Source organism: Nelumbo lutea, chromosome 1 (assembly GCF_056320005.1).
Source record: "Nelumbo lutea isolate HS-2025 chromosome 1, American lotus-T2T, whole genome shotgun sequence".
In the NCBI taxonomy this organism is placed as follows: Eukaryota; Viridiplantae; Streptophyta; class Magnoliopsida; order Proteales; family Nelumbonaceae; genus Nelumbo; species Nelumbo lutea.
Window position 1 is genome coordinate 6211646 of NC_142684.1, and position 15779 is coordinate 6227424.

Sequence of the window (15779 nt, forward strand, 5' to 3'; positions counted from 1 at the left end):
TCCTTTACCTATCCTAGTTACTGATGGGGAGAATTGTGAAGAGGGTGAGGGTTGTCAAAAATGCAGAGAGTTGAGAGTGTATCATAGAAAGTGGTGGAAGCAAGTTGATTCTCGTACTCAACAGCAATCCATGTCAATTCCAACATCTTCTACAGCCCCAGATCCAGACACTACTATTGCTCCCACAGTTGATCCCACTATTACAGATGCTCAGCCCTCATTGTCAGATGACCTTGATCTTCCGATTGCAATTTGTAAAGGGAAGCAATGTTGCACCTCATCCACTGCCCGTTGCATCTATAAGTTCCTTTCGTATGATTGTCTCTCAGAATCCTATAGATCTTACCTGGCATCTATTGCTACTATTCCTATACTCAAAAAAGTACAAGAAGCTCTTTTATACCTGAATGGAAGCAAGCAATTCAAGTAGAGATGGATGCTCTTGTTAAGAACAACACATGGGAACTAATTAACCAGCCTAAAGGGAAGAAACCTGTTGGATGCAGATGGATGTCTACTGTGAAATATAATGTTAATGGTGTTGTAGAGAGGTATAAGGCCAGATTGGTTGCAAAGGGATTCACACAAACTTATGGCATAGACTATACGGAAACGTTTGCACTTGTTGCAAAAATGAACCACACACACTAGAGCCTAAGTGTGGGTATGGAACCTCACTCGTGGCTACTAACTATTTCTACACTGTTTAGAGGTGTTTTTGGGGACCCATTTTTTAAATAATATATATATATAATATATATATATATATATTTAATTATTTATATTTAAAAATGAAATTGAAAACCAAAGAAATAAAAAAATAGGGAGAGTATCATTATAAGTACCGATAAACCTCTGCCAATACACAGAGGTGAATCGATACTTTGAACCACATGTTCAATACAGCAGTTAGCAATGTTTGCGTTGATTAAATCCTAACAAAATAAGAAAATAATAAAAAGAAATTAGTATATAAACACATAAAATGAATATTCTAGTTTAATAATGTCTATTTTATAATTATAATGTCAAAACAATTAAAAATATAAAAGTATTTTATAACCCAGTGCACAAAACTGATTGGCGACTAGGCGAGGCGAGCCTCCAAGGGTGCCCTGTCGCCAAGGCGTCGCCTTGACAACTATGGCAGTGACTAGTGATTTATCAGAACCACCTACTATAGCTTCTCTAGAGTTTGTTACAACAGCTACAGTGAGGGCCAAATTGGAGAGATATGGGCAGTTTCTGAACCAGAGGGTTATAGCCAATTCTAGCTCATTATTAGGTGGACAGGAAGGTGCAGATGGATTAGAAGGTAGCCATTTTACTCTGCACATACGGGTAGTTCACATGCCACTACAAATTATATACCCACTACAGGTAAGGGGGGACCTCTCTAGATTATAGACTCAGGAGTCTCAAAACATATGGCCAACATTTCCACCATCTTCTCCTCTTACCACCTCTGCTCTGTAGAAGAACTACTGAAGGGTAGTTTTGTAATTCTACTATTCTATACTTTATTTATTCTTTCTTGTACTATAATAGGCGTGTACTTTAGTGTACAGACCCTTTTTATTCTCTTTGTAAGGACAGTATTGTCTATTCACAAAAGTTTAATATAAATACATCTTTTCTGGGTTGGTTCGATCTGACTGATCAACCCTAACAGATCTGGACTTGTCTTTCTCTCTGCTCTCTCTCTCTTTCTCGAGCTGACATGGTATCAGAGCAATCTAATCTCTGATCCTTTTCTCCTCTCTTTGATCAGTGTGACATCTGTTGTTACTGCCGATTGAATCTGGATTGTTTTGATCTATCCAGAGATCAGTTTTCTCTGTTTTGCACACCCTAGGAGAGAGATTTTATTAGATCTCTCTCATATGACTTCAGTTTGTAGTGAGATTTGAAAGGAAGTGTCGCCTGGGCCCTCTCATCATACTCTGAAAATATCATCGAGATCTGAGAAGATTTGAGAGAGATCTATACATTTCCTCTGGGTGGCTGCACCCAAATTTTCCTTTTCTGGACTGTGTTTCAAGTATTTCGTCTTTTGCTGAATCTTGGACGATTTCTGTTGACTTATGGCTTTGGAAAAGAGTGAATTCATTTCTGTCAAGTTTGACGAGAGCAACTATGCTCTCTAGAAATTTCATTTTCAGTACTTTGTTGAAGGGAAAGGCATGTGGGGTTACATTGACGGTTCCACTCCCATGCCTGACACAAGTGATGTCAAAGGGCTGAAACAATGGAGAACCGAAAATGCTCAGGTTACATCATGGATACTTGGGTCTATCTCAATGGATGTTAGTTTCCCAATGAGAGGTCTCAAATCTGCCCATGACATGTTCGAATACCTAGAAAAGGTATATCAGCAATCGAACATGTCTAGGCAATATCAGATCGAAATCGATATCTTCTCCTATGTTCAAGGGGAGAAGAGGATTCAGGAATACTATGCGGGATTTATAAACCTTTGGACTGAATATGAACTGGCTCACTTTGGGGATCTTTCTACAGATTGTTGTGTGAAGACCATGAAGAAACATCTTACTAAGAGGAAGACCATGCATTTCTTGATGCATCTCAGGCCTGACTATGAAACTCTACGCTCCAACATTCTCAGTAGAGAACTAGTCCCTGAACTAGATGCAATTCTTGGAGAGTTGTTACGGGAGGAAACACGTCTTCTTACTTTATCTGCACTTGATCAGAAGAAGGAACATGGCATTGATACTGTGTTCTTAGCCACCAAGCAGAAGGGTAAAAAAGACTTCTCGAAGTTGTAGTGTTATGAATGTAAGGAATTTGGTCACGTGGCATCCCACTACAAGAAGTTTTGTACTTACTGCAAACAGCAAGGACATATCATTGTGGAATGTCCGACTAGGCATTGATATTGTGTTCTTAGCCACCAAGCAGAAGGGTAAAAAAGACTTCTCAAAGTTGCAGTGTTATGAATGTAAAGAATTTGGTCACGTGGTGTCCCACTGCAAGAAGTTTTGTACTTACTGCAAACAGCAAGGACATATCATTGTGGAATGTCCGACTAGGCCTCCTAAGAAGGGACAGCATAAGGCTTATCAGGCCTCAACCGAATCTGCTACCACTGATGCTGCTCATCATCAGCCCACAAGTCAGATGCCCAAGGAAATCTGACCAAAGAAAGGATCCGTGAGCTTATGTCTTCAGCTATTTCTTTTGCTTTTTCTGCTTTTAGTCTGGCTGGTAAGTCTGCTTTTATGTGTTCATCCCCGTGTCACATGTGGATTATTGATTCAGGGGCCTCAAATCACATGACTGGGGCCTCCTTTGGTCAGTCTCCTAAACCTAGACCCTTTGACAACCATATTATTACTGCCAATGGTGATTCTTTACCTGTATATGGTTGTAATGATTTGCTCTTATCCACTTCTCAGACCAGACCCTTTTATCTTCCCAAAACTTTTTTGTCCCTAAATTGACTACTAGTTTAATATCTGTAGGACAACTTGTTAATGATGGTAATAATGTTTTATTTACTCATGATGGTTGTTTCATTTAGGACCAGCACACTGGGGAGCTGAAGAGGAAGGGGCGTAGGTTTGGGAGGTTGTTTGCTTTGGAATTCGAGACTAAGAGATCTTCATCGGATTCTTGTTTCCTATCTGTTTCTCCTTGCTCTTCTATTTCTTCATGTAATAATGTGTGGCATTTATGGCATAATCGTTTGGGCCACACTCATGCTAAGAATTTGGATTATTTGTTTTCCTCTAGCTGTTTACCTTTGAATACTACTTCAGTCAAGAATATTGATAAATCTTGTTTAACTTGTTGCTATAATAAAAGTCATGTTTTACCTTTTCCATCTTCTACTCAACATGCATCTACACATTTTCATCTCATTCATAGTGATGTGTGGTCGTCTTCAATCATCTCGCGCTTGGGTTATAAGTACTTCGTATTATTCATTGATGATTGTACTCGTTACACATGGGTTTAGTTTCTTCGAAAGAAATCAGAAGCCTTCTCCATGTTTAAAAACTTTCATGGTATGGTAATGACCCAGTTTAAAAGCACCATAAATATTTTGAGGTCAGATTCAGGGGGAGAGTATTATGATGGTGAGGATGGTGAGTTTCAAACCTATCTTAAACAACATGGCATTCAGCCCTAGAGATCTTGTCCCAGTACTCCTCAACAGAATGGAGTATCGGAGCGCAAGAACCGTCATATTGCTAGTATGGTGAAGTCCTTGATACAAGATTCACATGCTCCCCTTACCTTCTAGTTGGAGGTGACCCGCACTGCTGTTCATCTCATCAATAGTCTTCCTACACCTGTCCTTGAAAATTCTTCTCCTCATCAGTCCTTATTTTATCGTCCACAAACCTATTCATCCTTCGTGTCTTCGGATGTGTTTGCTTTGTCCATATCCCTCCCCATGAAAGCACAAAGCTAACAGCTCAATCAGCTATGTGTGCTTTCATGGGATATAGTACGGAACACGAGGGATTTCTCTGTTATGATCCCAAAGTCCGTCGATTGCGCATTTCTCGTAATGTCATATTTCTTGAGAATTTCTCATTCTTTGAACATATTTGTAAATTACTTGCACCATCCATCTCTGCTCTACATGATTTTGGATCTACAGGTGATTCTCCTTCTCTTCAGCCCCTTCAGACATACTTCAGGAAGCATCCAGTTCACCCATTGCCTATGCCTCCTCCATCTCAAACAGCAGTGTTTGTTCATTCCTCTCCATCCACCATTACCGTAAGTGCAGATTCTCCTCCTGAGGATTTACCTTCATCTATTCCTTTGCGTCGGTCATCTCGTATTTCTCATCCACCTGGTCGCTATGGCTTCTTTTCTAGTCATAGATCCTTCTCAGCTGTTTTGTCATCCACAGATATTCCTAAGTCTTACAGCCAAGCCGTAGCAGTTAAGCATTGGAAAGAAGCTATGGATTCAGAGGTTCAGGCTCCATTGGAAAGTGACACGTGGGATCTTGTCTCTCCTCCTCCAAATGCCTTCACAATTGGTAATCAGTGGGTTTACACTGTAAAACTCAAATCTGATGGTACTCTAGGCAGATATAAAGGCCCGTCTGGTTGCTCAAGGCTACAAGCATGAGTATGGAATTAATTACGATGAAACTTTTGCACCTATGGCTAAAATGTCAACAATCCGTTTACTACTTGCCATTACTTCCCTCAAACAGTGGGCGGTTCATCAGATGGATGTTAAGAATGCCTTCCTCCATGGAGAGTTACAAGAGACAATTTATATGAAACCACCTCCCGGCTACTATGACAATCCTCAGTTGGTGTATAAACTGAAGAAATCCTTATATGGCCTTAAACAAGCTCCAAGAGCTTGGTTTGATCGCTTCCGTACAGTAGTGTTGGAAGCTGGTTTTCAGCAGAGTGCTTCAGACTACTCTCTCTTCACTCTCAAGCGGGCTCAGGGACTGACTCTTCTTTTGGTATATGTTGATGACATCCTTATTACTGGAGATGATGTGGATGGTATTACCAATCTCAAACTCTTGCTTAGTAACTCATTCAAAATGAAAGATCTTGGGCCAGTCACACACTTCCTTAGACTTGAAATTCAAAGAAGTCATCGGGGTTACTTCGTCAATCAACAAAAATATGCTTCTGATTTGGTGTCTCTTGCTCACTTGACTGACTCTAAACATGTTGATCTCCTCTAGAACTTAATTGTAAGTTGAGTAAAGATGAGGCTGACCTTCTTCCTAATGCTACTTTGTATAGACAGCTTGTAGGTAGTCTTATCTACCTCACCATGACTAGACCTGACATCTCCTATGTGGTTCAGATTGTAAGTCAGTTTGTTTCAGCTCCACGTCAGCCTCACTATTCGGTAGTTCTCCGAATTATTCATTATGTACGGAGCACACTATCATATGGCCTATTTTTATCATCCTCTTCATCCACACAGCTCCGAGCTTATGTAGATGCTGATTGGGCCAGTTGTCCTGACACCCGTCGCTCTACTACTGGTTGGTGTATATTCCTTGCTGATTCTCTAATTTCTTGGAAATGCAAGAAACAACAAACGGTTTCCAAGTCATCTACTGAAGCCGAATACAGAGACATGTCTTCAATCTGTAGTGAAATAATCTGGCTTAAGGCACTCCTTCATGACATGAATATTGATTACTCATCTGCTATTCCTCTATTTGCAGATAACATGAGTGCAATCAAGATTGCAACCAATCCTGTATTTCATGAGAGAACTAAACATATTGAGGTGGATTGTCACTTCATTCGTGACCTTCCTCATGCAGGTCACATCTCTCTCCCACATGTTTCATTGGGTCTACAGCTTGCGGATCTCTTCACCAAAGCCATGACCAAAGCCTGACATAATTTCCTTGTTGACAAACTGACGCTTCTACCCCAGCATCAGTTTGAGGGGGAGTGTAGAAGAACTACTGAAGGGTAGTTTTGTAATTCTACTATTCTATACTTTATTTTTGTCTTTCTTATACTATAATAGGTGTGTACTTTAGTGTACAAACCCTTTTTATTCTCTTTGTAAGGGCAGTATTGTCTATCCACATAAGTTTAATATAAATACATCTTTTTTGGGTTGGTTCGATCTGACTGATTAACCCTAACAGATCTGGACTTTTGTCTTTCTCTTTGCTCTCACTCTCTTTCTCGAGCTAACATGCTCTGGTAGAGATAGAGTTTCTATAGCCGATGGATCACATGTTCCCATTGCTAGGAAAAGGCTTGTCAAGATAGCCAATACCATTACCCTACCTTTTGTCCTTCATGTTCCTAGACTGAGCACTAATCTTTTATCTATTAGTAGATTGACAAAGAATTTGAACTGTTAAGTGATCTTTTCTCCTGGTCATTGTGTTTTGTAGGATTTGGAATCAAAGAGGACGATTGGGAGTGGTCATGAGGTGAATGGAATCTATCTTCTTGATGTGCTTCCCAACCATCAGATTCATCATATCAACGAAAACATCAAGTCAGAGTCAATGGGTTAGATTATGCTTTGGCATAACCGATTGGGCATTTGTCTTTTTCTTCTTTGCGGTTTTTTTGTTTCCAAAATTGTTTTGAGTCTGTCAATTTGTCCAACTTGGAGTGTGAGGGTTGCCAACTTGGAAAGTATTGTAGACATCCCTCTAAAGCAAGCAATAAAAGATTCTCTTCTGTTTTTTATATAGTTCATATTGATGTGTGGAGACCATACCATATTTCCTCTATAAGTGGCTATCAGTATTTTCTTCTGTTTGTGGATGATTATTCTCGATACTCTTGGATATATTTGATAAGATCCCGTGATGAGGTACCGTCTTTAGTTCAATAGTTCTATTAGATAGTGTTGACGCAATTTGGGGTACGAATGAAAGTATTTAGATCAGATAATGCCAAGGAATACTTTGAAAAAAAAAAAAAAAAAACTTGGCATCATACTTATTGGAGCACGAAGTAGTGCATCAAAGCAGTTGTACATACACTCCACAACAAAATGGTGTAGCAGAAAGGAAGAACAAATATATTGTGGAAGTAGCAAGAAGAATGATGTTGAGCTCTACAGTTCCAATTCATTTTTGGGTGATGCAGTTCTTATAGCAGTTTTCTTGATTAATCGGGTGTCTTATCGTGTTCTTAGATATAGCACTTCATTCAGCCTTCTTTTTCCTATGGGAGAGATGTTCCACATTCCTATAAGGGTTTTTGGATGTGTATGCTTTGTCCATGTTCTTGGTCCTCACCGCTCAAAGCTGGACCTAAGGCGAAGAAGTGTGTCTTCCTTGGGTATGCAAGAAATCATAAGGGGTATTGTTCTTATGATCTAGTCTCTGGGAGTCGGTATGTTACTATGGATGTCACCTTTTTTGAGTTCACACCTTTTTTCTCGAGAGGGGTTCTTCTCAAGGGGAGTGTTTTAGAGAAGGAAGTGAGCAATCCATACCACTTCCTATTCCAACTCCTTTGCCCACTCCAGTGTCTGACCGACCTACTCCACCCACTTTACCACCTCCATTATGTCCTTGCCTCTTAGTGTTTTACACTACAACACTTACAACAACACAGGGAGGTGGATTCCACAGCAAAGGAACCCACGTCACTCCCTATCAGCTAGACGTGTTCATGGGCCAAGCTCGGGCCTAACTTTTGCCAAAATTTGAATGGGCCCAATGCAAAGCCTGAGCCCGACATAGTGTAAAGTCAGTCCCAAAGCTCGGCCCGTGAACAGGTCTACTATCGGTATCGGCTCACCGGAGATTCCAAGTTCAACTAACACAAACCCAAGTATGCCTCTTATTTCCTCTGATGGTTTAGTTCCTATTGATACTACTACCCCTGCTCCTAACACCATTGCAGATGACCTAGATCTCCCTATTGCACTTCGAAAAGGGAAGAAGAAGTGTACTGCTCATTGCATCTCATACTATCTTTCCTACAGTGGATTATCTCCTTATCGGGCCTTCCTTTCCTCCCTTGACTCTATGTCTATACCCAGGAGTGTTAGTCAGCCTCTCTCCAAACCTGAGTGGAAGATAGTTGTATAGAAGGAAATGAAAGCATTGATTAAAAATAAGATATGGGAGATTGTGAATTTACCTGATGGCAAGGAGACAATTGGATGTAGATGGGTTTATACAGTGAAGTACAAAGTTGATCGAAGTATAGAAAGGTACAAGGTGAGGCTGGTTGCAAAAGGGTACACTCAGACTTATGGCATGGATTACTTGGAGACTTTTGCACCAATGGCAAAGATGAGCTCAGTCCGGATTCTTCTATCATTAGCAACTACATACTCTTGGCCACTCTTCCAACTTGATGTGAAGAATGCTTTTCTTAATGGGACTTGCAAGAGGAGATGTACATGGATCTTCCAACTAGTTTTTACAATGATGTGGATAAAGGAAAGTTATGTAGATTGGAAAAGTCTCTATATGGTTTGAAGCAATCACCCAAAGCTTGGTTTGACAGGTTTAGAAGTGCATTGATTGTATTTGGCTACACTCAAACTCAATCTAATCATACTCTTTTTGTGAAAAAGAGGGGTCACTAGTGCCAATTTTGATAGTGTATATGGATGACTAGGGGTGGATTCGACCCAAGCCAAGTCGAGTCGAATACTTGGCTATTCGAGCTCTACTTGCTCAAATTGTGTTGGGCTCGAGCTAGAAACTTGAGCTCTAGCTCGATTCGGTTCAAAGCTCGCAAGTTCGAGCTCGATTGCAATCCAATTTTAAAAAAAAATAAAAAATATTTTTTATTTTACGTACAAAAATTTAAGAATTATAAAAATTATTTATTATTATACATATAAAAAACAAAAAATATAAATATAAAAAATATTTTTATTTTACATACAAAAAAATAAGAATTATAAAAATTATTTACTATAATACATAAAAATAAAACTATTATATATAAAATATAAATTATTTATCATATATATTTATATGTATATGTATGTATGTATGTATATAATAAAAAAAAACATTTATTTATTATACTAGGCTCGCGAGCCTCATGAGCCGAGCTTCACTAGACTCGAGCTCGGCTCGATTAGTAAATAAACCTATATATCATGCTCGAGCTCGGCTCGAAGCTCAGTTTAAACCGAGCCGAGCTGAGCTTTTCATGAGCTGAGCTCGACTGGCTCGTGAGAAGCTCGACTCGTGGCCACCCCTATGGATGACATTGTAGTCACAGGAAATTATTTGACTGAGATTGATGCCTTGAAGAAGAACCTGCACAAAGAGTTTGAGATTAAGGATCTTAGAGAGCTAAAGTACTTTCTGGGCATTGAGGTGACAAGGTCCAAGCATGGGATATTCATCTCACAGAGGAAGTTAAGTTTTGGATCTACTACAGGAGACAGAAAAACTTGGGGCAAGGGCAGTTGATACACTTATTGATCAAAACCACGATATAAATGCTTCTGAAGGTGAGCTAGTGAAGGATGTTGGAAGGTATCAAAGATTAGCGAGCCGGTTACTATACTTATGTATGACACGACCAGACATCTCTTATGCAGTGAGTATGGTGAGCCAATACATGCATGCCCCATGAATTCAGCACTAGGAGGCCATTGACAAGATATTTTCCTATTTGAAGGGACACCCAGGTAGGGGCATATTGCTTGTTGACCATGGACAATTGAAGTTAGAGGCTTACACAAATGTCGATTGGGCAGGGCACCTAGATAACAGGAGATCTACATCAGGAGTTTGCACTCTTGTTGGAGGTAATCTAGTTTCATAAAAGAGTAAGAAACAAACAGTTATGGCAAGGTCAAGTGCAGAAGCTGAATATAGAGCCATGGCACATGGTGTTTCTTACAAAAGGTGTTGCCATCCGGGGAAGGGTGACATCCGAAGAAGTGTGCTTACCATATATTGCATCTAACTTGCAAAAGGTGTTGCCAACTAAAAGTGGATAGACACTTTATAAGGGAAAGGGTGACATCCGGAGAAGTGTGCTTACCATATATTGCATCTAACTTGCAGCTTGATGATGTTCTTACAAAAGGTGTTGCAAGAAACAAACTGGAGCATGACCTACACAAGTTTGGAATGTGTGACATCAATTCCCAACTTGAGAGAGAGTGTTGAGTTTTGGGCCGATATCACTTGTTTTTATTTACATAGCATAGTTAGAGAGTTATTGGGCCCAAGGCCCATTAGTTTATGTTTAAGTTAAGAGTGTTTATTGAGCTTTTACAAGTAGTCGACTTACTAAGGGCATACTTGTCTTTGTATTCAGTTTTTATTTGTGAGTATATAAGCTAATGAAAGGGGTGGCCTGACCTAATTTTTGGCTTCTCCCATTCTCTTCAATTTCTCTCCTCTTTTCTTCTCTGCATAAACTTTCTCTTCTCTTTCTTACACAGGTTTTATATCAAAAAGGATCTTCTAAACTTTTCTACTTTAGTAAATGGCTTTTGGAGATTTAGGTTGATAATGGAAACTATATGGAGAAGGGAAGTGGAATGTAAGTATGGGGTGGCTAGGTTTGTGTAGGATTCAAGGGAAATGTAAATGTTGTTGAGTGAGCATTTGGAAAGAATTATGTATTTCGAACAATCTCTTATGAGGATTACTTAATTTAAATAGGTGAGGGATCAGTGAGAGTGTAGGAAGATGATTAGTATGGAGTAGGGAGGTTGTGTGATCTTAATCTATGTCCAAGAATATAAAGGCTGAATTCATGAAACACCACTATCAGCCAACATTTAAAATTAAGAGGCAATCAGGAGGTTTTTTGTCCAACATTAAGAAAACAAGTTTTAGATTAGAAGCTAGAGGAATTCATCCCTTAGCAAAATTAAATAGGAAAAAAAATTCCTTTGGAAAGTGCTGCAATATAGTGGAAATAATGCAAATTTGGTGTTACAGTGACGTCATTATAATGCAATTATTAGAAAGCAGGTGGAGATCCCAAATATCGTGGGGAGTTGGGGCAACTGATTCCTCGGGGATAGAAGCCTTTGTTTGGTTAGTGCCTGTGGACAGCATCCTTACAATTGATCACTTGAAGAAGAGAGGTTTTGAGATTACAAGTATTATGTGTAACAAATGTGAAGACATGTGGCATCTGTTCACTTTCAAAGAGGTGACTTTCAATGGAAATTCTTTTCTTCCTTGTTTAGAGTACAAGCTTATCCCAATAATAACCTAGATGAAATTTTCTTTTCGTGGTCAAATATTCAAGGAATTAAGAAGACAAAGAAAAAAAGCAGGAGCTGTATACCAATTGCAATGTGTTGAGGTATTTGGAAACAAAGGAATGGATGATTGTTTGAGGATAAAAAAGAGCATTGAGAGATTAATCTACAAAAAGGAACATTGAGAGATTATGTGCTGATATTAGAAACATGATTTTGGACTGGGTTTTGGTTCTTCCAGAATTTTCAGGGGTAGATAGATCCTCTTTTGGCTCAAGGGATACTATTGAATTGTCTTATGATGTTGTATCTTGAATTTGAAGTATGAGAGAGTTAGTTTCGAATTGATGTATTTCATATGCAACTAGGATTCTAGCTCATCACCCTAATAGATATTGTACTTTTATTTTTAATTGAAATTTTTGTTGAATTTTTATCAGAAAAAAAAATGCTTATGAGAAGAAAGGTAGTGAACCTAAAATTGGTTTTTTCATTGGGAAGTTACGACAGGACCAACATTGGGTGATGGCCCTCAAGGTACTGTACATAAAATTCATTGTAACCTGCTAATTCTTAAACTACCACAATCAAGAAGTATGTTTCTCTAGAGCCAAAAATAAGTTCAGTTAATTAATTAGATTATTTATTACAAAATGGAATGAGATAAAGGAGTAAAATATCTTTACATCTTTGTTATGAGTGTGTGTGTGTGTGAGTCTTCTGGAGGGGGAGGAAGGATTGGAGAATAAGAAAGCAGAGAACCTGACCCTAGTAATTCCCAGAAAGAATGTCCCTAATCAAGTCAAGATTACTCGTAATTCATTTAACTACAAACTTGTATTGCTCTAAAAGAAGAGGCAGAATTATGGGAAGGTGCACTAGAGCAGCAGTGGTTTGGACAATTTGGGAAGAAAGAAATGTAAGGATTTTTTATGACAAGGAAAGAAGCAAAGAAACTGTGACTAAAGTGATAACTCTAAGGGTGGCACATTGGGTGAAAACACTAAAGTTGTTTGCTGATTTCAAGACAGAAGATTCCTTCAGATCTTGAGGAACAATTGCTAACACTGCTTCTAGAAAATCTAAAACAAATGAGGTCCGGTCCCTTCCGGCGGCTGGATGGAAGAAATTAAACTTTGATGGTAGCTGTTTGGGAAATCCTGGCCCATCAGGTATTGTTGGGGTGATAAGGGAAGAGATGGAAATATTTTATCCATGTACTCAGGTCCTATTCAGAATGTTAATGTGGTCAGATCAGAACAGATGGAAGCAGTGTATGGTGTTGAAAAAGCCAAGAAATGGAGATTAATAGGCTGATAATTGAAGGGGACTCAAAGCTTGATGTAAACTGGCAGAAGAAAGGGGAAGGAGTAATATAGAAGCAAAGAAATGAGCTCAGGCACTTCAAGGAGATATCTAAAGACATGTTGATTTAAATTAGATGGGTTAGGAGATCAGCTAACAGTATGGCTAAGGGACTAGATAAACAAGGGATTCAAAGACAATCTATGTTCTGGGCTGGTTTGTAATTAGTGGGTTTTTTTTTTCCTTTTGGGCTTCTTTTTCTACACGCAACTTCTTGTTATATATGCTTTTTTAATCTCATCAATAAATAAATTTTGTGTTTCTGATAAAAAAAACCTACAAACTTGTATCAGAAGAGAATTTAGTAGATTAAGATAGTTAATAATAACATAAATAAGCAGCTGTTGGGGCAATCTCAAGAGCTCATGAATTTATGTATAAGATGTATAGTTAATTGCAATAATCAGCATTAGGTAGTGGCGTTCTTTTAGCCAATTGCAATAATCTGAGAACAGTAGAAAACATAATTCAAATATCTTAGTTCTGCTGCAAATTGTTAATTCAATTGCGTTTCAACATTTTGAACAAGAAGAAAAAGAAACAGCAATTCCAATTTGTAAATCTCCAATCAAATATGAAGAATAACAACATGAACAGATACGCTTTAAGTTATACTGAACTCCATGAATAGCACATATAGTTATCCGACTTCATTCAATGAAAACCATAAATAGAAACTGTGAAAACCCCACAAAAGGAGCATACCTCCACCATTAAAAAAAGATGTTTTGAGAGGTCTCCTCCTGAGGACTACAAGCCTGTTAGAAGAGGCATGTAATGAACAAGATGGTGACGATGCCAAGCTCAATCCAGTAACGGGTGCTTTCATCGCCATTTTCAGAACAAACCGACCTCCCCAATTACAGAAAACAAAATATCACTTGTCAGAGATATTCGTCTCCGATCGAAATCGGTAGTTTGTTTTCAGTGTTTTCGAGTCTCGCTCTCTCGTTGTGTGGTAGTGATGATGAGATTTGAGACAGACAAAAAGCAAAGGAATAGAGGGCAATCTTGAATGCTTTTGTTAATTGTTTCAGCCTTGTGTGATGAGACTTGAGAGGGCAGTTTGTTTGGGTCCCTACAAATGGATCTCAGGAAAACAACTTTGAGGGTATTTTAGTAAATTAATTCAAAGCTCAAAGCCTCAAGATCAATCCTCAAACAGTCAAACTCTGCCATGGGCCGATGCCAATGTGGATGGGCCATGAGTAAGGGCAGGGGTAATCATGGGCCTGTGCCGGGTTTGGCAAGGGCTCTAGCCCAGATGGGCTTAAACATAAACCGGAGCTAGGTTGGGCCGGGCCTCATCATTAACCTAACCGTTATCCCAACTTCCCAAGTGCATGAGGTTGGATAGAAGAGTTCTATCTCACCAATCACCATTCTGTTCTCTTTAGTGCCATATCCATTGATTATGAGGCTTCTGGTCTTATAACTTCTAAATATACAAAATATTTTATAGGGAAAGTCTATGTTTCCGGAAAGACATAATAGCAGAAGGGCTTTGATCAATCAAAATCCTCCCATGAATTTTGATAAATATCACCTGATCCATTATCTTTTATAATACCAGTTGACCAATTCCAATTTTTCTGGTATCATAGTGAAGCTCCATTTTATATAACAGATGTATGAAACATGTGTCATGTTTTTTAACCAGAAATTTTACTCCAGGTGAAGGGTTGTTGATACGTGTATATTTGGTAGGTTCATCGGATCCTAATATGTGGCTTCGGTTAGGGGTATTATCAACTAGCAACTGCTTTCTTAGGGCATTCGGGTAATTCCCGCCCTTAGAGATTTGAAGAGCACTTAATGTGGATGCACGTTCTAGTCACATTTACTCCTAGGCCAATGACATAGGTCATGATCAGCCAATGCCTCTCTAAATCCCCCTACATGACTATGATGTATAGAATGATTACATATTGTGCATTACTCCCCCTCTACGAAACTCCTATTATAAAAGAGACACCACAACCAAAGATAGACATGCATACTTTACCTATCACTTGCACTCTTGTGATGATGAGCCCTCGGCTAACTTGATTGTCGGAATCCTCACCCCTGGAAACACTCCCAGGGCCTCTAACATATTTTCACTCTTAGCAGGTGTGACCATTAGCCTTTGGACCTCAAAAATTACTTGGCTACCCTTGGCCCTAGATTTAGCAGCATCAATTGCGACAACCACCCTAGATTTAGCAGCATCAATTGCGACAACCACCTTGAAATTTTATTAGCCATTTATCAATAGATAAATAGAAGAAAATAGAGGAGGACATATCTCGTCTTGCCCCAAACCCAAAATACAACTTACATTCCCTTTTATCTCTTTAAGCCACCCAAATCTAAGGAAAAACACATTAAATATAATCAATTCTTATTTGAGAAAGAAACAAGATCTATACTACTTCTAAAAGTGTGAATAGCCTCCCTTTCTAGAATTTTCATTGGACAAGTTTTATCCCTACATGTCTATGCATATAGAGGGCATATATGTAATTTACTCCCACAATAACTGAACCAAAAACCAACTGTTTTATCTCCCACAAACTGCTCCTCTCCAACTTTACAGTTTTATCTCCTATAATTAACAGCTCCCACGTTCATATTCAAAAAGACAACTGTTACATATGTGATCATACCTGCTGGTTTGGTCTCTGGGAATTAATCAGAGCTGGGGTGAGCATGTCAATGTTGAGTGCTTTCTTGGGTTGAATTATCGATCATCTCTGCTGTAGGCTTGTAGCGGA

At 38.9% G+C, this 15779-nt stretch overlaps 1 protein-coding gene across 1 annotated transcript in view; it reads right to left on the reverse strand.

Annotated features, from left to right (window-relative positions):
* Positions 1-14116, reverse strand: part of LOC148873333 (membrane-associated protein VIPP1, chloroplastic-like) — a 31767-nt gene extending 17651 nt beyond the window's left edge. Inside the window, exon 1 of the mRNA XM_088962525.1 lies at positions 13729-14116. Coding sequence (XP_088818651.1) covers positions 13729-13858 — 130 coding nt within the window. The 5' untranslated portion in view covers positions 13859-14116. The remainder of the gene's footprint in view (positions 1-13728) is intronic.
* Positions 14117-15779: the final 1663 nt, after the last annotated feature.